Genomic DNA, 21,453 nt, shown 5'->3' with positions numbered 1-21,453 from the left:
TTCTCAATGTCATATTAGAAATTTATGAAAATCAAAAGGGTATTTACATTAACAGATATAAACAATTTATCAAAGTTGTATGAGAATTGATGAAAGCCTTATTGAGTTATCATTGTCCGAAAACTGGGAAATCCCCCTTTTTTAATGAATAAAACCCTATAACTCGGAAACGTGAAATCAAAATTCATTCAAAAAGGAAAGGGAGCTCACTTCAATAGATATAAACAATTCACCAGATTTGTGACAATTGGTTAAAGCATTTTTGAGTCAATGTCCGACATGTTGACGACGGGACGGACAGACAGATGTATACCATAATACGTCCCGTAACCGGGCGTATACTTGTATATATATATAATAATTCAACACGTACTATACATTTGGCTTTACCAGTCTCCAACAAGAGAAATATTTAACACACACACACACATGTATTTATGTAGAGATATATTCATGTCTCACAGAGTACTGCTAAACTGTAACAGACACACTCATCCAGTGACACACAGTCTGTCTGGTGAATATTCCACTCATATCGACAAATGTTTGTGATGATGTTCATCTAATATTTGCCACTGAAAGTTTTGCAAAAATTAAGAAAAAATGGTAAAAAAAATGAAAAAAAATAGAAATAAAAGTTCAGATGTAGGTTCGGGTTTAGGTCACTCAATGTGATCACTGTCGACAGGATAAAGGGAGATTGTCGGATCCCTACCGTGACTGAAAAGGACAGTTTTTTATACAAAAGTAGCTGATTAACTCTTTATTCTTTAGTTCTTAAAAAAAAACCAACATGATAAAGTAGAGAGTGCTTAAATATTGGCACACAAATTCAATCAATTATTTTCAAATTAAATATCATTTATGAGGGGGCGGGGTCAGAGGGGTCCTGAACCCGAGATCCCGGGCTTAAAAACATGATATCCCGAGGTTCAGAATTAAAAATAAATCCCGACATCCCGAACATCGAAAAAAGAAATCCAGGATCCCGAACGGGTCAATCCCGAACGGGTCAATCCCGAAATCCCGAGCTAAAAAACACTTGATCCCGACGTCCCGAAAAAGGTCCTGTCCCCTCATTAATCAGTATTGGCAAAAATAGGTGCATTTACCACAATGAAAGATAAATGTGATAAAAGAATATACATTCAAACAAAAAGAGGTGCACCAACCGAAAATAGAAACCACATTCTTAATCTTAATTTCATCGGATCTCAAAATTTAAATTCTTACCAGAATTTTTATTTTATCTAACAGTATAACTCAGAAGTTTCTAAGTGTAACTCGAGCTTAAACTAGAAATCTTACTGGAAAAAATATTCGAAATCAAACTTGAACTTTGAACTCAAAAACTGGAACTCGAACTTAATTTGGTTCGATTATGGAGCGTTGTGTAATAACAGAAATGTTAGCCAATTTAAAATTTCTATCGAAAACGATGTCATTGATTTTTTTTTTAAAGTGCTGAGTTTGTGGCTTTTTAAACACGGCATTTCGGGTTTTATATTCCTGGTGCAATGGAAAAGTTAGTGAATTTATTCTGTTTGTAGTCTAAATGGAACGTGTTACTTTTCAGCCCAGATACAACAAATGCTATAGAAAATTTAGATGACTCCAACTTTGACAATTACTTTTTGATAAACTGTTACTGTTTGTTTGATATATAATGAATACTAGTAATCAAAATATCTGAAAAAAATAATTACTATAAAAAAATATATATATATTATACATGTTATAATGGTTTAGTAAAAAGGTTTAACCCAATAGTTCAAAGCATTGCAAGAAATGCTGCTATCATCATCATATGCTAGCAACGTCGTTCTGTAACGTTAAGAGAAAAGGTTATAATTCCCGCCAAAAATCGATTATAAGATTATTTCCATTGTAGCGGATTTTAAACATCGGTGACCCCCCTTTTTTATTTATGCTTTTAAACTCTCCCCCGAAGCTGCAACTAATGCAGAAGTTTGAAGGAAAAAACATTAGTAGATTTTTTTTATTTCAAGAAAAATCTATAATAAATGGCAATCAAAAATGGCGGGAAATTAAAAAGGGCCTTAAAAAATAAGGAAACTGAGAAAAATAAATGGGTATAAGATAAAAGTTACAATTGACTGTTTTAGTTAAACCAGTTAAGCAAAGTTTTTCAATAATTTTGCCTTTTAGCATTTTTGAGCACTATTTCTATATTACGGTATATCGCGATTCTTTACTTTTTGATGACGTCATATCTCGAAAACAACATCGGTGACCCCAATTTTTTTTTTCGCCTAAAATATTGTAATAAGTATGAGCTGTCTACATGCAAAATTTAAATGAATTATTATTAGTAGTTTAAATAGTGTGATTTCCCTTTAAAATGTCATACACATGTATGAAATTTTTATCATATTTTCACTGTGATTACATTGTTTACCTTACTATGAGAAACTTTCATATTTTTTGTTTTGTTTGTTCCAATTCCTGTTTACTTACAAATTAATCTTGTATCTTTAAAATGGCATGCACATATATCAGGTAAGTGAAATCCTTGTCTCATATAGTCAAACTTCTATTAAAAAAAATGGCATGCACATATATCAGGTAAGTGAAATCCTTGTCTCATATAGTCAAACTTCTATTAAAAAAATGGCATGCACATATATCAGGTAAGTGAAATCCTTGTCTCATATAGTCAAACTTCTATTAAAAAAAATGGCATGCACATATATCAGGTAAGTGAAATCCTTGTCTCATATAGTCAAACTTCTATTAAAAAAAATGGCATGCACATATATCATGTAAATGAAATCCTAGTCACATATAGTTCATAGCAATTAGTATACAGTCTTACATTATGCTTGTTTGTTACAGCTATTAACCCGGTTGAAGAGAACTTTGACATCTTCATGGACAGGTATATTGATGGGATGCCAGCCTATTTGAGAAATCCAATTGTGTCTCATACAAATGATAGTATGACGATCATGTTTTGGATTAGAGTTCTAGCAAAACCTGGAGAAAATCCTGTTTTGTTATCATTAGAAGAAATGTAAGTGTACTACTTGCCTATTGTCACCAAACCTTTACCTTAAAAGGATCATATCTATCAAGTGAAAACAAATACTGTAAATTCAGGAATTATTACGAGGTTTTTATCATTGCAAAAAATGCAACAGAGTTGTAAACACAATAATTGAAACTCACATCTTTAGATATTTTATAAGAATATAAAAAGATTTTCTCAAAATCGTAAAAATTAAAATCGCCTTTTAGTCTAAAATGATGATAATAAATGTGTGCTATAATTTTTGAATTTACAGTATTGGTTTTATGGTCTTTTGAGAACAAAACATAGTGCTTAATTGTATGTTTAATAAAATGTAATAAGTATTGTGACGTCATGACATTTCCAAGGACAATTATCTATAAGATCTTTTCCATGATTGAAAAAGAAATACAAATGTAATGTCAGCCATGTAGTTGAGAGGAAAAATAAAGAACTGAAGAAGGCCAATGGCCGAAACGTCTCAAAAATTCTTAATAAAAGTTACTAAACAGAAATCTATTTTGTTTGGATTAGAAAGGCATTCAATTGACAAAGATTAAGTTACTTAAAAGATTTACAGGGATTCGTCGGCAAAAGGGTTAAAAAAAAACCCACACACAATTAGAAAGTTAAAAAAACCCACACACAATCAGAAAGTTTTCTTTCCTTTTTAAAGCACATTTCCTAAATCCAGATGTTGATGTGATGATGCTAAAACAAGCACCAGAGATGGAAAAATAAATTTTTATAAAGCACAGTGGTTTAGATGGACTTTTAATGTTATTTCTTTGAGAAAATACTCGATAAAGATATCAATGATAATAAATAGTATAATTTCCTGGACTTGTTTGGGCAATTTGCCAATCTTGGTAGCCATGTTCTGGTACTAGTTTGCTGTTAAATATTAATCAAAAGATTGTCAATAAAATGTTTTGTTGACTGTCAAAGTGTCTTCAGCTTGATTGCCAGTATGTTGAAACAAATGCCACAAAACAACAAAGGATAACAAAAAAGGTGACATGTGTGATTATATTTAGCTAAAGAAAAAGTACTTCTTGACTAAAACTTAGGTATATATACTTTTTTGTGAAGAAAATTATTTAGTTTGACCACATTTAAAAGAAATTTACCTTTTTTTAATTACTTACTTCCAGCAAACAATTCACCAACATATTTTCCCTATGCAAAGTGACCTTAGCGTGAACCTTCTCATAAAAATCTGGTGATCCCAATACACATGGATCTGTCGCTGAAATAAACTATTATCTGATTTAACATGTTAAATACATGCTCAATATCCATGCTTTTTTGTCGATTGTTCACTGTAAGGTGACAATCGGTAAATTTGTGGAGTCAAAACACAGCATTTAATGAGCTGCCATATTTGTTAAATCATAACAGACAGAAAAAAAACAACAACGATTGTATGATATCTTTGCGTTAGAAATGATATAATTGTGCACAGAAGACTAAGTTTATGATATACATGCATTGGTTCAAGAATAGGATAAGCATTATTTTTTCACAGGTTACTTGTTTCATATGACTTTGATAATAATAAGTAAAATTGTTTATACATGTATAACCTGATTACTTTTTATTGTTTTAGACAAATTGGATCTAAACCTACTTTCAACCCTGAAATGCAGCAGTTTATAGCTACTAGTCAGTATCTTATACTTCGTAACTCTACAGATATGGAAATGGTTCAATATGACATAGATGTTGCTGATGGAAAGTGGCACTTTATGGTATTCTCATGGGAACCTTCTGGAAAGGTTAAAATATTCATAGACTCAATTATGAAGAAGGATGAGAATGTGATCACTTTTGATATGAACGAGGATATGATGTAAGTTCTGAACTTATAGAATATAAAGGTTAAAAAGGATAGACAGTTTTACACATCTTTAAGATAACTTTAATAAAATCTACAGTTTAGAATGACAATCAAAACTTCTTTAATCTATTATTTACTGTAGTTCATAAACTTTTACAATTGTTTTTATGCCCTAAGGTTTTTTATGTCCCACCTAGGGGCATTATGCTTTTTGGTCTGTAAGTCCATACAAAATGTACTTCAATCATAGCTGAACACCCCAATGAATTCACAAAAAGAAGCTTTCAATTCTTGTTTTAAAAAAAAGTTCACATTTATGAGTTTCACAGATTAAGTTTCATCATTGCCTGAATTGAAATAAGTATCAGGCAGTTTTGATTTTAAATGTGGCTTTGTATGAAAAAATGTAGTGCAATTTCTAGTTGTGCAACACCTTTGACCTATGGCTTCAGCTATTGTTAAATAGTAGGAAAACACCTAGCTAGAAAAAGAAATTAATATATGATTTGATTGATTAATTGTTGGTTGCTGAACATCCAGTGGTAAGTGAATCCTATGTGCTGTAATAGAGGATGTCACAGATGAAGGTCTGGTAAATTTTGACTACCACTAGAAACCTTGCAACTGGTCTCCTTCCGACCCCTAAAAAAGTTATTACATGCATAATATGCATTGCATTTGGACCAATTATGTGTAGAGACCCTAGAGCTCTCTCTCAAAATTTTTGAGACATCAGATTTAACATTGCCTCTCCAATTGTAAAAAGATTTGTTCTTGTTCATCATGCACAGCCCAACACCAGAAGAAACCTAAGTGACAATATTTCTGTTCCCCCAATTTTTTTTTGAATATTTGTTTTGATTTTTTGGTAGGAGGGGGTAGGTGGGAATATAGGATTTGCGCACGCTAACTTTCTCTCCATTGAGTACCTGAAACTTATAACATTTTCTTATTCTTATTTTCAGTATGCAAATGATAATTGGATCTGCAGATACTCATGGTAGAATATCTAAAGTTAGGATCTATAAGACAGTTTTCAGTGATATAGAAATATACAAGGCTAAAGACACTGATTTACCATCAGACGAATTAAAACAAGGATGGACCAACATAGTATTATCAAGGTCTACATTTAGAATATTCCCTAGTGCGAGAAAAGAAAAAATCTGTGATCTTGGTTTCCCAGATTGCCTAGATGAAGGTACCTTGTAAAATTATTGAAGGGATGGTTCCTTTCCAAAAAGGTTGCATCACCAAAATGATTTCCCTTAATTTCTATCAATTTTGTTTCAAAATTAAGCTGTTACCATGTGACTTTTTAATTCATAAATTTTACTTAATTTGCATATTATCATTTTAAAACAGGTTTACCAATGTCATTAATGATAATGATTAAGATTATAAACTTCTTTCTAGTCTATCAGAATTATTTATACTGAAATTTTGTAAAAACTTTTATATCTGAAAACACTGCTTCATAGATTTGTCCAAAGAATTTTTCTTTGAGAATCAATAAATATAACAAACTTAGGTAAGAACCACTAATTAAAGTTAAATCAAATCCATTTTAAAACTTTGTGTCTTCTGATGATTCGAAAAGGCTGAAAAGACCAAATTTCAACAATATTTTATAATGAAACTGTTTTCAAATAAAATTGAATGAAAATAGGGAATGTGTCAAAGAGACAACAAACCGACCAAAGGTCACCAAATTCGTCTTCAACACAGCGAAAATCTGACATCTGAAGGCGGGCTTCAGCTTGCCCCTAAACTAAGATGTGTTCTAGTTAAGTGAAAATGGATGTCAGACCAAACTCCAAAACATACAAGACTAACAAAGGTCAGAAGCTTCTGACTTGCAACAGGTGCAAAAATGTAAAGAATACATAGACCAAATCTGTCAAAAAATCTACCTAACAATTTAAAAAAGAAGATGTAGTATGATTGCCAACGAGACAACTCTCCACAAAGAGACCAAATGACACAAAAATTAACAACTAAAGTTCACCATACGGCTTCAACAATGAGCAAAGCCCATACCACACAGTCAGCTATAAAAGGCCCTAAGCATGCTTATTACATATAAAGGCAACATTTTGATGGTAGAAGAAAAACATTATTATATTTTATTTGTTCAATTTATACAGATAAGAAGACCAAGCCAAGTATAAGCTGTCCTGATGATCGAACAAAATTTGGTACTGAACGTCTAACAGCATTTTCAGGCCTGAAAAATAGTTACACAGAGAATAAAGATGTAAAATATGTGAATACATCAGTTCATGATGGTAAGTTTCAGGTCAAAATGTCTCAGGTTCTGATGTCTCATAGAAGAATACTGTGGATTCATTTATTTTCGTGGGTATCAATTTTCGTGGATAGAGAAAAAAAGACGTTTCGTGGTATACGTAAATTCGTGGATTGCTGTTTACAACAACAACAAAATTCAGATACATAATTTGTGGATTTCCTTTTGATTAAGGAGATCATATAACCTCCTTGGTTTGATCAATAATAAAACAAATAAAAAAGAAGGAATTCATTGAAAAAGTTTTGTCAAAATCCTCGCTTGGTCATTCTAGGTTAAAGTGTTCATTGAAAACTTCTATTACAATATTGAAATCTCGGGCTCAAAAACACGAAATCCCGAGGTCCCGAATTTAAATAAGTTTAATCCCGACATCCCGAAATCAGAAAAAAAAGAATTCCCGGATCCCGAAAGGGTCAATCCCGAAATCCCGAGCTTAAAAACACCCGATCCCGGAGTCCCGATAAAGGTCCTATCCCTCCTCAATAATGGACAGAGACAACTAATTATTTGGTTGTTTTACAATATATAAATTATTGTCGGAATTCTATAAGGCATTCAAAACTTTATGATTGAAAGCTCATTTCCCTAATCACGATATAATAAACAATCATATAAGTAAAAGGTGTCATAAACAATATTACCTACAGGCAATATCCCCGTACTTAATCCTATTGATTTTTTAATTACTAGTAAACCAAACTATGACACGGTTATTAACAACTTGCAGTTATTTTCCATGAGCATTTTTAATCAATTTTAAAAAGTAAATGATCACTGATATTCGATATATTTATTATTGAGTTAATTAAAATACTTGTATCTTCTTTCAATAACAAAACACGTGTTATGTTACAATGTCTATCGCTAGTCAACACTATACTAGAACTGCATAACAAAACCAGAAATAAACATCCGACTCCATACACATTTTTCTGGATTATTCTTCGTTGAATTCTTAAATTCGTGGTTCGCTGTGACCCACGAAACCCACGAAAATTGGTATACCACGAATAAAAATGAATCCACAGTATACAAAATCAACTTTTTGATAAATAGATATGTAATACACCCTAGTTATTGTCGAGCCTTTGACTATTGTCGAAAAAGTGAGACATAGCGATCCTACATTCCGGCGGCGGCAGCGTCCACAAATATTCACTCTGTGAATAACTTTCTTAAACTATCAAGGATTTCTACCAAACTTTGACAGAAGCTTGTTTATGATCATAAGATAGTATCAAGAACAAAATTTTGTAAAAAATTTTCCTGTTTTCTGTATTTTACTTATAAATGGACTTAGTTTTTCTGCCAGGAAACAGTACATTCACTCTGTGGTTAAAGTTTTTTGAATTTTAATAACTTTCTTAAACTATCCTGTTAACATTACACTCAGTTTGCAGTTAAAGTTTTTATACTCCACACAACGAATTTGCGGAGGGTATAATGTTTTTGACCCGTCTGTCCGTCCAGCTTCTTGTCATCGCAACTCTTCTTAAACTGCACAACAGAATTGCATGATTCATGAAACCTTTTTAGATAATAAGGACATACTATGTAGATGTGCATATCGACAGGAAAATATGATTCAATTTTTTTTCTAGGAGTTGCGCCCATTTGACTTATTTATTTCAAAAAACTACTGCAACAGTTTGTCATCACAACTCCTGAAACCACACAACAGAATTTTATGAAACCTTTTCAGATAATAAGGACACACTATGTAGATGTGCATATCTTCAGGAAATTACGATTCAATTTTTTTCTAGGAATTATTTTCTTTTGAACTTATTTGCTTCAACATACCTTTGCAACAGTTTTTCATCGCAACTCCTCTGAAACCACACAACAGAATTTCATGAAACTTTGTAGATAGTAAGGACATACTATGTAGATGTGCTAACGACAGGATATTATTATTAATTTTTTTTTTCTTGTACATTTTTTAGCTCACAAGTGAGCTTTTCCCATCACTTGGTGTCCGTCGTCATCCGTCGTCGTTAACTTTTACAAAAATCTTCTCCTCTGAAACTACTGGGCCAAATTTAACCAAACTTGACCAAAATCATCATTGGGGTATCTAGTTTAAAAAATGTGTGGCGTGACCTGGCCAACCAACCAAGATCATACCTGTCAACCTGTGAGGATGAAAATGCAGGTCATGACCTGCATTGAAGAATCAAATCTCAGGTCATAACGCGTACAAACTTTTTCGAGCTGAATTTCAGTATTTATGGTACATTTTCTTATAATGTATATCAAAGATACCAAAACATCAATGCATGTTCACTTGGTTAAGTCATTTTAAATCTTATTTATTATTATTTCATCACACTTTTAAAGATATTTATAAACTTGTGTATCACAGTCTTATGTCCTTTATTTTTTGTCATCATCTAAAATTTATTATCAAATGTAAATTTAAAATGAGACTACTGTATAAGTAGCCTTTATACATACCATGTAGAGGTATTATATGTATGACCATTTACCTCTCAATTGAAAAGGAAATTAGACTATGATAAAATATAGTAATACAGTTAAAGGAAGTATGAATGTAAAAAATAATTTTCAACTTTTAAAAAAAAATTGTATAAAGGTACTAAAATAATGAAAAGTTATTTTTCAATATGTATTTGAATTTTATATTTTTATGATTTAATCTTTTTCACCCATAAAACGTAAATATAAGGAATAATTTTGAATGGTGAAAAATAAGGGGAAGTAACTCTATTTCAAATATATTTCTAAACCAGTAGCTAAGGTAATTGGTGTTAATTAACAGTGTGTTTGACACCAAAGCTGTCAAGTGAAGCCATGCACTTATTGGGTCACTTAATTTGACAGTTTACATAGCTAGATGAACTGCCTGTTCATGGAAGAATTACGAATTTGCCGGTATTTCAAAGGAATATTACTTATGAAAATCAATCACAAGGCTAAGAAATACGGGTGAAATCGGGTCATTTTCAGAATTCCCGGGTTATTTCAATGACCCGGCGGGTGATCCGGGTGATCCCTCAGAATTGTGAAAATCTCGGGTCACACCCGCAGAATCCGGGTCAGTTGACAGGTATGACCAAGATGGCCGCACACAGCTAAAAATAGAACATATGGGGTAAAATGCAGTTTTTGGCTTATACCTCAAAAACCAAAGCATTTAGAGCAAATCTTAAGAGGTAAAATTGTTTATCAGGTCAAGATCTATCTGCCCTGAAATTTTCAGATGAATCGGTCAACCCGTTGTTGGGTTGCTGCCCCTGAATCGGTAATTTTAAGGAAATTTTGCTGTTTTTGGTTATTATCTTGAATATTATTATAGATAGAGATAAACTATAAATAGCAATAATGTTCAGCAAAGTAAGATTTACAAATAAGTCAAAATGACCGAAATGGTCAGTTGATCCCTTTAGGAGTTATTGCCCTTTATAGCCAATTTTTAACCATTTTTTCGTATATCTTAGTTATCTTTTAGAAAATTCTTCTCCTCTGAAACTACTGGGCCAAATTAATCCAAACTTGGCCACAATCATCTTTGGGGTATCTAGTTTAAAAAATGTGTCCGGTGACCTGGCCATCAAATCAAGATGGCCGCCATGGCTAAAAATAGAACATAGGGGGAAATGCAGTTTTTGGCTTATAACTCAAAACCAAAGCATTTAAAGCAAATCTGACATGGGGTAAAATTGTTTATCAGGTCAAGATCTATCTGCCCTGAAATTTTCAGATTAATCGAACAACCCGTTGTTGAGTTGCTGTCCCTGAATCGGTAATTTTAAGGAAATTTATTCTGTTTTTGGTTATTATCTTGAATATTATTATAGATAGAGATAAACTGTAAACAGCAATAATGTTCAGCAAAGTAAGATCTACAAATAAGTCAGCGTGACCGAAGTGGTCAGTTGACCCCCTAAGGAGTTATTGTCCTTTAGAGTCAATTTTTAACAATTTTCATAAAATTTGTAAATTTTTATTAACATTTTCCACTGAAACTACTGGGCCAAGTTCATAATAGATAGAAATAATTGTAAGTAACAAGACTGTTTAGTAAGGTAAGATGTACAAACACATCACCATCACCAAAACACAATTTTGTCATGAATCCATCTGCTTCCTTTGTTCAATATTCACATTGACCAAGGTGAGCGACACAGGCTCTTTAGAGCCTCTAGTTTTTCTTACAGTTATTTTATTTCTCCAGTGACAATGTGGGGACATGGGGTATGTGAGCGCGCTCACTAAGGTTTTTTAATTAAACATTTATTAGATTCATAATCCATCATGGATTTTTACCAAACTTGGACAGAAGCTTCTTACAATCAAAAGATAGTATCAAGAGGAATATTTTTATTAATTTTTTTCTTCATTTTCGTTGAGCCTGGGATTAACAGCAAAATTAGGCGAGACACTGGGTTCCGCTGAACCCTTACAAATTAAAAAAAAAATAATTCCAAATTGAGCCAGTTCAAGCAAAAAAGCAAAAAGAATTAAAAGTTGTGAAATTATGCATACTTACAAGTAGCAAAATTGTGATCTATAAAACAGTTACTATTCCTCATATGATTAAGCTGTAAGCTATATGCACCTATCAGTACTTGCCTCCACACCCCATCCCGTCCCTATCTCAAAAGCGATTTATGATTACTTTTTGGTTATGATTCAAAATTTCATTTTTGAGTAATTTCATAAAACTTCACCCATAAGACGACGGGTGTATCATATGCTCATGACACAGCTGTTTATTTAATATATTGTTCAATTATTTCACAATTTGTTTTCATTTTTCCTTGTTTAGGTGCTTGATATTGGTTGTGTCAATAGTTATATGAAAAAAATTGTGAAAACTGGGTTGATATTTACACTTGGTTTTTATACGACCGCAAAATTTGAAAATTTTTTCGTCGTATATTGCTATCACGTTGGCGTCGTCGTCTGCGTCCGAATACTTTTAGTTTTCACACTCTAACTTTAGTAAAAGTGAATGGAAAACTATGAAATTTTAACACAAGGTTTATGACCACAAAAGTAAGGTTGGTATTGATTTTGGGAGTTTTGGTCCCAACATTTTAGGAATAAGGGGCCAAAAAGAGCCCAAATAAGCATTTTCTTGGTTTTCGCACTATAACTTTAGTTTAAGTTAATAGAAATCTATGAAATTTTGACACAAGGTTTATGACCACAAAAGAACGGTTGGGATTGATTTTGGGAGTTTTGGTTTCAACAGTTTAGGAATAAGGGGCCAAAAAAGGGCCCAAATAAGCATTATTCTTGGTTTTCGCACAATAACTTTAGTTTAAGTAAATAGAAATCAATGAAATTTAAACACAATGTTAATGACTACAAAAGGAAGGTTGGTATTGATTTTGGGATTTTATGTCCCAACAGTTTAGGAATTAGGGGCCAAAAAGGGACCCAAATAAGCATTTTTCTTGGTTTTCGCACCATAACGTTAGTATAAGTAAATAGAAATCTATGAAATTTAAACACAAGGTTTTTGACCATAAAAGGAAGGTTGGTATTGATTTTGGGAGTTTTGGTCCCAACATAATAAGGGGCCCAAAGGGTCCAAAATTAAACTTTGTTTGATTTCATCAAAATTGAATAATTGGGGTTCTTTGATATGCCGAATCTAACTGTCATGACTGTGTATGTAGATTCTTAACTTTTGGTCCCGTTTTCAAATTGGTCTACATTAAGGTCCAAAGGGTCCAAAATTAAACTTAGTTTGATTTTGACAAAAAATGAATCAGTTAGGTTCTTTGATATGCTGAATCTAAAAATGTACTTAGATTCTTGATTATTGGCCCAGTTTTCAAGTTGGTCCAAATCGGGGTCCAAAATTAAACTTTGTTTGATTTCATCAAAAATTGAATAAATGGGGTTCTTTGATATACCAAATCTAACTGTGTATGTAGATTCTTCATTTTTGGTCCTGTTTTCAAATTGGTTTACACTAAAGTCCAAAGGGTCCAAAATTAAACTTAGTCTGATTTTAACAAAAATTGAAATCTTGGGGTTCTTTAATATGCTGAATCCAAAAATGTACTTAGATTTTTTATTATGGGCCCAGTTTTCAAGTTGGTCCAAATCAGAATCTAAAATTATTATATTAAGTATTGTGCAATAGCAAGTCTTTTCAATTGCACAGTATTGCGCAATGGCAAGAAATATCTAATTGCACAATATTGTGAAATAGCAAGATTTTTTTTTAATTGGAGTTATCTTTCTTTGTCCAGAATCAACTTAAATCTTTGTTATATACAATATACAATGTATATTCACTTTTTACTACCAACTGATAAATTAAAATAATCTTTACCATTCAGTGATAACAAGCAGTTTTTTTACATCTTAATATTTTATGATGTATTTAAATGAGTAGTTATTGTTGCAAACTCCATTAGAAATTTTAATTGAGATTAGTTTTGGAATAAGGGAAAGGGGGATGTGATTAAAAAAATTGGGTTCAATTTTTCTCATTTGAAATTTCATAAATAAAAAAGAAAATTTCTTCAATCATTTTTTTGAGAGGATTATTATTCAACAGCATAGTGAATTGCTCTAAGAGAAAACAAATATTTTAAGTTCATTAGAACACATTTATTCTGTGTCAGAAACCTATGCTGTGTCAACTATTTAATCACAATCCAAATTTAGAGCTGAATCCAGCTTGAATGTTGTGTCCATACTTGCCCCAACCGTTCAGGGTTCAACCTCTGCGGTCGTATAAAGCTACGCCCTGTGGAGCATCTGGTTAAGCTTATCATGGGCCGAAGGGCCCCATTTGAGCTTATGCCATCACTTGGCGTCCATCTTCTGTCGTCATCTTCTAACTGAAACTACTGGGCTAAATACCCTCAAACTTTAACTAAATATTCCTTAGGGTATCTAGTTTATAAATTGTATCCGACATTTTGATCCATCAACAAACATGGCCTCCAATTGTTCAATTGGTCAAAATCTATCAGCCCTGAAATTTCCAGACAAATTGAACAACCCGTTGTGGGTTGCTGCCACTAAATTGGTAGTTTTAAGGAAATTTTGCAGTTTTTATGGCCCATTTATGGGCATTATATTTTCTTGTTCGTTTGTCCGGTCGTTCGTTCGTTTGTCTGTCCTGCTTCAGGTTAAAGTTTTTGGTCGAGGTAGTTTTTGATGAAGTTGAAGTCCAATCAACTTGAAACTTAGTATACATGTTCCTTATGATATGATCTTTCTTATTTTAATGCCAAATTAAAGTTTTTACCCCATTTTCACGGTCCATTGAACATAGAAAATGATAATGCGGATTGGGCATCCGTGTACTAGGGACACATTCTTGTTTGTTATTATCTTGAATATTATTATAGATAGATATAAAGTGTAAACAGCAATAATGTTCAGCAAAGTAAGATCTACAAAAAAATTGAATGACCAAAATTGTCAATTGACCCCTTAAGGTAACATGATACCGAATGAAGTAACGCCACGAGTTATCGTTCCTGATGTTATAGAATAATGTTCAGACATGCAAGCCAATGCAGCAGGTTCTGGTTTTTGGTAACTATGTGACATTTTTAATGGTAACTTTTTCTAGATGAAGAGTGCCAAGAGTTTTGAAGCAATACGTAACGGTTAACTTATTTGGCATAGATTGTTTTATCGTTTTCTGGCAATTCTTCTGCTCATTGGTAACCTTTAAAAATGTATTACTTTACTTTTAAATATCCTGTTTCTTTAATATTTAAGCATCTGCACAATTTATCTATATATGTTCTTATGCATAATAGACTGAGTTTTATCACTTTATTTTATTCTTTGTTTATTTTTGCAATAAATACTTATTTATATATTATTATGATGCACACCGTATTCCCATGAAATTTTGTTTTGAAAGTAGAAATCTAATCTATAGAAACTTAAGATGATGTGTGAAAAAAACAGGGAATTGTACAACTATCAATTTGTGTTAAAATGGTCGTCAAAAACACCGCTGGGGCAAAATGGAAAAAGGAAATTTATCTGCACTATCATTTTCTATGTTTAGTGGACCGTGAAATTGGAATAAATTCTCTAATTTGGCATTAAAATTAGAATGATCTTATCAAAGGGAACATGTATACCAAGTTTCAAGTTGATTGGACTTCAACTTCATAAAAAACTACCTTGACCAAAAACTTTAAACTGAAATTTGCACTATCATTTTATATGTTCAGTGAACCGTAAAATTGGGGTCAAAATTCTAATTTGGCATTATAATTAGAAAGATCATATCATAGGGCACACATATACTAAGTTTCAAGTTGATTGGACTTCAACTTCATAAAAAACTACCTTGACCAAAAACTTTAACCTGAAGCGGGACAGACGGACAAACGATTGGACGCACAGACCAGAAAACATAATGCCCCTCTACTATCATAGGTGGGGCATAAAAATACAATACAAGCAGACTTTAAAACTCGTACAGAAAATAGTTTGTTAGTATGGAATGTAAAAAAAGTGGTTTATTTTGCCGAAAAACTTTCCCTGTGTTCCAAGTGTAAAAAGTCTCTGGTCTGTACAGAGTAAATCCCATATAGTTTTGGAAACATTTTAAAGATAAAGTCATTTAAGTGCTAGCTTTGTAATCCTATAGACCAAATCTACACAGGACAGACAGCAACATCGGAATGAGGCCTCAGAAAGTTAATGTAGGCTGAGAAATACATGGGAACTTATTCGGCAAAATAAAAAAAAAAAAAAAATTCAGGTCCCGTTACAGTCTGATTAAAGCCACCCCCAAGTATCCACTTGCGTCTGTAAATGCAAGTTGAAAGTTGGGACTGGCGCTAGTCAGACTGGTTCCGTTACAACTTTGTTTCTCGAAATTTACAAGCAAATGACTGACTAATTACTAGTATTATTCAAACGGCAGAAAGAAACTGAAATAGCTAGATCTTGAAATTATTTAGATTTCATTTTTCTGTTAAATTCCTCTTGCATGGGTATTCTGTGGTTAAAAAGTGTTGTTTTTTTTGTGTGATTGGAGTTGGAAATAATGTACATGTACAAGTTCGGAGACAAAACGACTGAAAGAGAATTAACATAGTTACTTTTTTAGGCCCTGAGGGGGATATTGCTCACATACTAGGCGTTGGGAAAAGCCTGAGGAGTTTCACAGTTTTTAGAACAAGTATACAAGTAGATCTATATACATGTAAAAAAGAAGTGTTTGTATTTCTTTATGTGGATAAATATACTATATATATATATATGTACATTGTAATATAAAATGTATTTATACGAGCTTTAGAAACACGGTGAAAAACGAGACTCGCCCAGCTTTCCACTTGTTTCGTAGTGAGTACAAATACATTTTATATTTCTGACAATGTACATAATTTTTATGTTTTGTTTTTATTCTACAATTTACACCCCAAGGGTGATTAGGGAATAGAAATATGGTCACTTGGTCTTCTTCTGACGGGCAGTAAACTGCTTCCAAAGTGGGGCTGTGCGGGATGTATCAAGTGAATGTAGGACAGAAAGTCAGAGGACAAAAAGTGACAGGACCAAAAGTCACAATTCATTTTTTCTGAATATTAACTTTAAATAAGAAAACGCTTATTTTTCCAAAAACATTTTTGTATATTTTTCTTGAACTATTTTATATAAACCTACTTTGTAAACAAAATTTATTTAAAAGATATCAAAGATTATCAAACAGTTGTTAAAAAAACAAATGTCAAAGTTGCATTGCACTTAAGGTAACAGGTACGTAAATGGCTTATCCGCTGATTTTTAAAAGAAATTGTATGCAGGTAGAACTTTTAAAAAGATATTGAAAAATCAAAAATTTAAGCAGGTAACCGATCTAGTTTTCCGAGTTCCAGACATTTGAAAATGGTAAGGAAACAACAAAGTACATAGACATAACTTCAAATTTGAACCAAAAATAAGAAATTTGAAGCTTAATTCATTCTGCAGTTAAAACCAATCCTACGATTTTTCTATAAAAATTAAAATTTTTTAAGGTATTATTTTCCTTTCTTTTGATATATAATTTTCATGGGGTTACCGAACTCCCTTTTCATATATCAACTGTTGAAAGGGTGTTGGTGACGGGAAAATAGGAAAAAAATCATGACGTCGCCGAAAAGACAACGAAGGCTTCATTTTAATATTTTTTCGGAACAATGCGCTATAGAGCATATTATCCTGTCTGAAAAAAGGATGAATTACCTGTTTTTTCAGTGATTATATGAGATCCTATGTATTTATTACATATTTCTGGAATGATTAAACACAATGTTAAAGGAATAATAAAAGATCTGACATCGAAATAGATTCTCTGAATGACGATATATACATTAAATGTTCACATTTTCAACCACAATTTTGCTGTTTCACAATAAGGAAGGCGAAATATACCGCGCAACAGGAAACATACTGACAATGCCATTGGAAAAAAAAGAAAAACGGCCAAAAGACAATCAATAGTAAATAAATGAGAAAATGTGATGATGCCCCGCTTGCATATAATGTTATATAGTGACATAATTCAAAAACTGTTAAAGTGACACACTACCAAAATTTGTGCTTGATTTTAGTTTTGAAGTAATAAGCATTGTGTATACGTTTCATAGATTAAATCTTCAGTAAAGGGAACAGTATTTATATATATTTCGAAAAAAGTAATTACGAAATTTTGCGCATTTTAAAATGAGTTGATTGATGCACGCAGAAATTTCTAAACCTTCAGTATAAGGAGCACTATTTATATACTTTCCTAATTATTTTATTTTTCAAGTGGCAGTATAAAGAGTATTTTTCATGCAGCGGATCTCTATATTTCCCTTACCTCTTTTTCGTGCTGGAAGCTTGTAATTCACAATACTCCATTCAATTCAAATTGACTGAAAAGCAACGTGTAACATTTTTTACTAGTACTTGCATTTTCAAATTCTATTTATAAACCATATCGCGGACGTGAAAGAAAGCACTGTAAAGAAAGGTTTTTTTGTTTGTATATGAACATCCATGTTTATATTTAAATGAGAAAATGGTTATATAACAGAAATATCAAATCAAGAATATCAGAATTAACCTCATTTTTGTCGAGGATTGAATACATCCTAGACGTTTTCACAGTTGTTTTGAGAAATAAATTTATTTCTTTGAATGCAAAATTTATTTTTATGCATGACCGAATGTTAGTCTGCGACTACTTTAGCTATGAAATTTCAATATAATAAAATGACAATATATAGTGTATGCTTTAATTTGTTATTGTGTGAATGTATTTGTGTAATGGATTATGCATGACATTTGTACGTGTTTACAATATTCAATACTACATTTTGTTTTCACTTCCCATGTCAACATTTCCGATTTTCAAGTTAAGTCTCTGATCTGTGCCGATTACCAGCGTGTAGTAAGTTAATGTATGTACAGTTATCCCAATGTATATACAAAATACTTCCGAAACCGATTCTTTAATTGTTCTTTTAAACAGTTTTGTAGAAACATTATGATTTATATAGCAGTTCTTGCAAGCTTTAAGTTGGTCAGCTAGTAAAGTCAATCTCCAACCATCACGACAAGCCAAATAGTTACTTTTATTTTCATGGGAGTGATGCACTGATTTACTGTGCTAAGATATTTCATTTACATACTTCATTTTTTGTTAAATTTGGAGATGTGCATTCAATACTCTTCCACCAAATTGACCATTATTCCGACGAAGCGGAATATATTCTGACATCTTGAAAACATTTTTTCTGGTGTACGGGAGATAACTCCCATAACAACAGACGTTGATTTTCCCGTTTTCCGCTAGAGGTGTTCATTTACGTATCTCTCACCTTAAAAGGCTTCATGGTGCCAATAAATATATCCTTTGCAGGATTAAAATTAAATAAATCTTCGTTTTTGGGATACGATTGCTGTCAAGCAATCTGTAGACTTTTACCATTGACCCTATGATACACTCCCTCACGTCATTCGTTTTATTCTAAACATTCAGCAACATCTCAGATTCTTATGATTGTCTTGCTTTAAAAGGTAAAAACAAGCAAAACAATTGAACATAAACAACTTTCCTGTAATGTTTTACTCATAATCTTCATGTGTGATATTTTCCTTGACTTATATGCGTGTTTTTAACAATACGGAAAATCAGAATTAAACAGTATTTATATTTAGTGTTTTTATAAATTTAGAAACACGTCAGAGGGAATTCCCAAATTTTGATAACTTGTGAGAGTTCTCTGAAAGCCGATCGATAATTCTATTTCTGTCACAAGAACTGAAGTGGAGTATTTCTATATTTTACCGTTATGAAACTGATATTTGATACTGTACTCTCATAAAGAAATGGAGAACCATTCATCATATCATTTAATAAACGTTCTTGTTCCAAATCGCAAGTCGCGGTTTATTTATGTATTAATGCCCATGCGTGGTCTCACTAATTAGAGACAAAAAGAATTGTAGAGACAAAAAGCGTCAAGAAGCGACAAGAAGAATAATATTAGCAACAAGAAACTATTTAGCGACAAGAAAACATTTTTTTTATTTATATTTATACTTATTCGAAATAAATATTAAAAAGATATGCAAAAGAAAACAATTTCAACGACAGGAAAATTAATTTTGATAGGAAAAAAAAATAAACTTGTAAATCTAATTCAGTTGCTACATTTATTTACATGATATTTTATATAAGGTATCACAGGAAGTATTACCTTTACCCTGTTGTTTTATGGTATTACTCTTACTTGTGTTTTAGAACAATAATATATTTTGATTTTTATTTGTTTTTAAAACTATTTTTGTACAATATATAATTAACTTGCAAAATGCATTATTTGTGCATAATTGTCCAGAAAATACATACACAAATTGTGAAATACAAATTAAGAACTGAAATCAAACAAGAGGAAAACATAACTAAAACGTGAAATTTTTCATCATTTTATTTAGTGTATTGTCTCATTTAACGATATTTATCATGTTTATGCATATAGATTGAAGATTAAAGGAAACTGATGACAATCTTGAGTTTTCAACAGTCAGGTGTTCACTATTCGGTACAATAATTGTATATTCTGGTGCATGTAATAGATGAAGGTGTTAATGGATGTTATTGTAGCAATTAAACAAAGGACACGCACCTAGTTAATCTCATTTGATGCTCTGAATTGTGTATTACCTTAGAGTGAAGCCACAGCTAATGTTGGTCCTATCAGGAAAAATTAATTGTACAGTTAGGAAGGAAATAATATATCATGTTTTTTTTTGATTAAATCCTTCAAAAGGAAGGTGACAAATCTTTGTTTTTATTTTCATTTTATAGCGTTTACATTTCCTTTGCTTTTACACATGTTTAATTTCTTCATATAAAAAGTACACAATCTCTTCCTCGAATTTTTTTTATTTCTTCATCTTTCAATATAATCCTAAAAAATATTTTGATGTATGTGATAACAAAATGTATTCTTGTCGCTAAATAGCTTCTTGTTGCTTTTTGTCACTAATTTTTTTTCTTCTTGTCGCTTCTTAACGATTTTTGTCGCTAATTAGTGAGACCCCACATGCGTGTAGTTTTCCTGATTTCAAGGGGTATCAGATTGAGTGATTCCCCGCTTCATTGATTAATTTGAAACTCATGGGATTCTTTCTATGTCTGTCTGCATATGGAGGGCTATTGTTGTTGCACAATTTTAAATCATATGCATAATTTAAATTAAAATAAATGTTTCATCGTAAAAATTTCCTATACCACCCCTTCAGCAGAAATGGAATCTTCCATATTATCGTTTCGAGTTGTCTCCCTTTTCGAAGTATTGGTCAAGAAGAATTAACTCGTTAATGCCGATAAACGTCGTATTATATTAAGAACGATCTCAATGTAAACAGAGGAGTGTGTACGGAAAGGAGTCATGCCATCTGACCCAAAGGAACTTCAATAACTAAAGAGTAAGAAATGGGGTTCCTCCTTAACTGGTCCGCCGTTCTATATATAGCTTCGCACCGAAGGTCAGTGTAACGATAAGTGAACACACAACAGGGGTCCAGTTTAGGGTTCCTCCTAGAATTACGGTGATAAGATACAGAAGCAAGTTAACTCGTACCGCGGCATTGGAACCAAAAAAGTTAACTTGTACTACTGGGAAGTCGTACCATTCAGAAAAATATATTAAAAAATATGTTTTATGGGTTTCTGTTTGTAAACTTAATAGAAATAAAGTTGAATTACTTGAATTTTACACAGGAGTTAAATGAAAACTTAGACAAAAATAAAGAATGTGT

The 21,453-nt window shown here is 32.0% G+C and overlaps 1 protein-coding gene across 1 annotated transcript in view; it reads left to right on the top strand.

Annotated features, from left to right (window-relative positions):
* LOC143046550 (uncharacterized) overlaps positions 1-21,453 on the top strand; it is a 237,860-nt gene that overhangs the window by 129,676 nt on the left and 86,731 nt on the right. The window contains exons 45-48 of the mRNA XM_076219708.1: positions 2,857-3,034; positions 4,641-4,883; positions 5,837-6,072; positions 7,019-7,159. Coding sequence (XP_076075823.1) covers positions 2,857-3,034; positions 4,641-4,883; positions 5,837-6,072; positions 7,019-7,159 — 798 coding nt within the window. The remainder of the gene's footprint in view (positions 1-2,856; positions 3,035-4,640; positions 4,884-5,836; positions 6,073-7,018; positions 7,160-21,453) is intronic.

This window comes from Mytilus galloprovincialis, chromosome 9, assembly GCF_965363235.1.
Source record: "Mytilus galloprovincialis chromosome 9, xbMytGall1.hap1.1, whole genome shotgun sequence".
Taxonomy (NCBI): domain Eukaryota; kingdom Metazoa; phylum Mollusca; class Bivalvia; order Mytilida; family Mytilidae; genus Mytilus; species Mytilus galloprovincialis.
The sequence above is the reverse complement of the archived record's forward strand: the minus strand, read 5'-3'. Positions and strand labels throughout refer to the sequence as shown.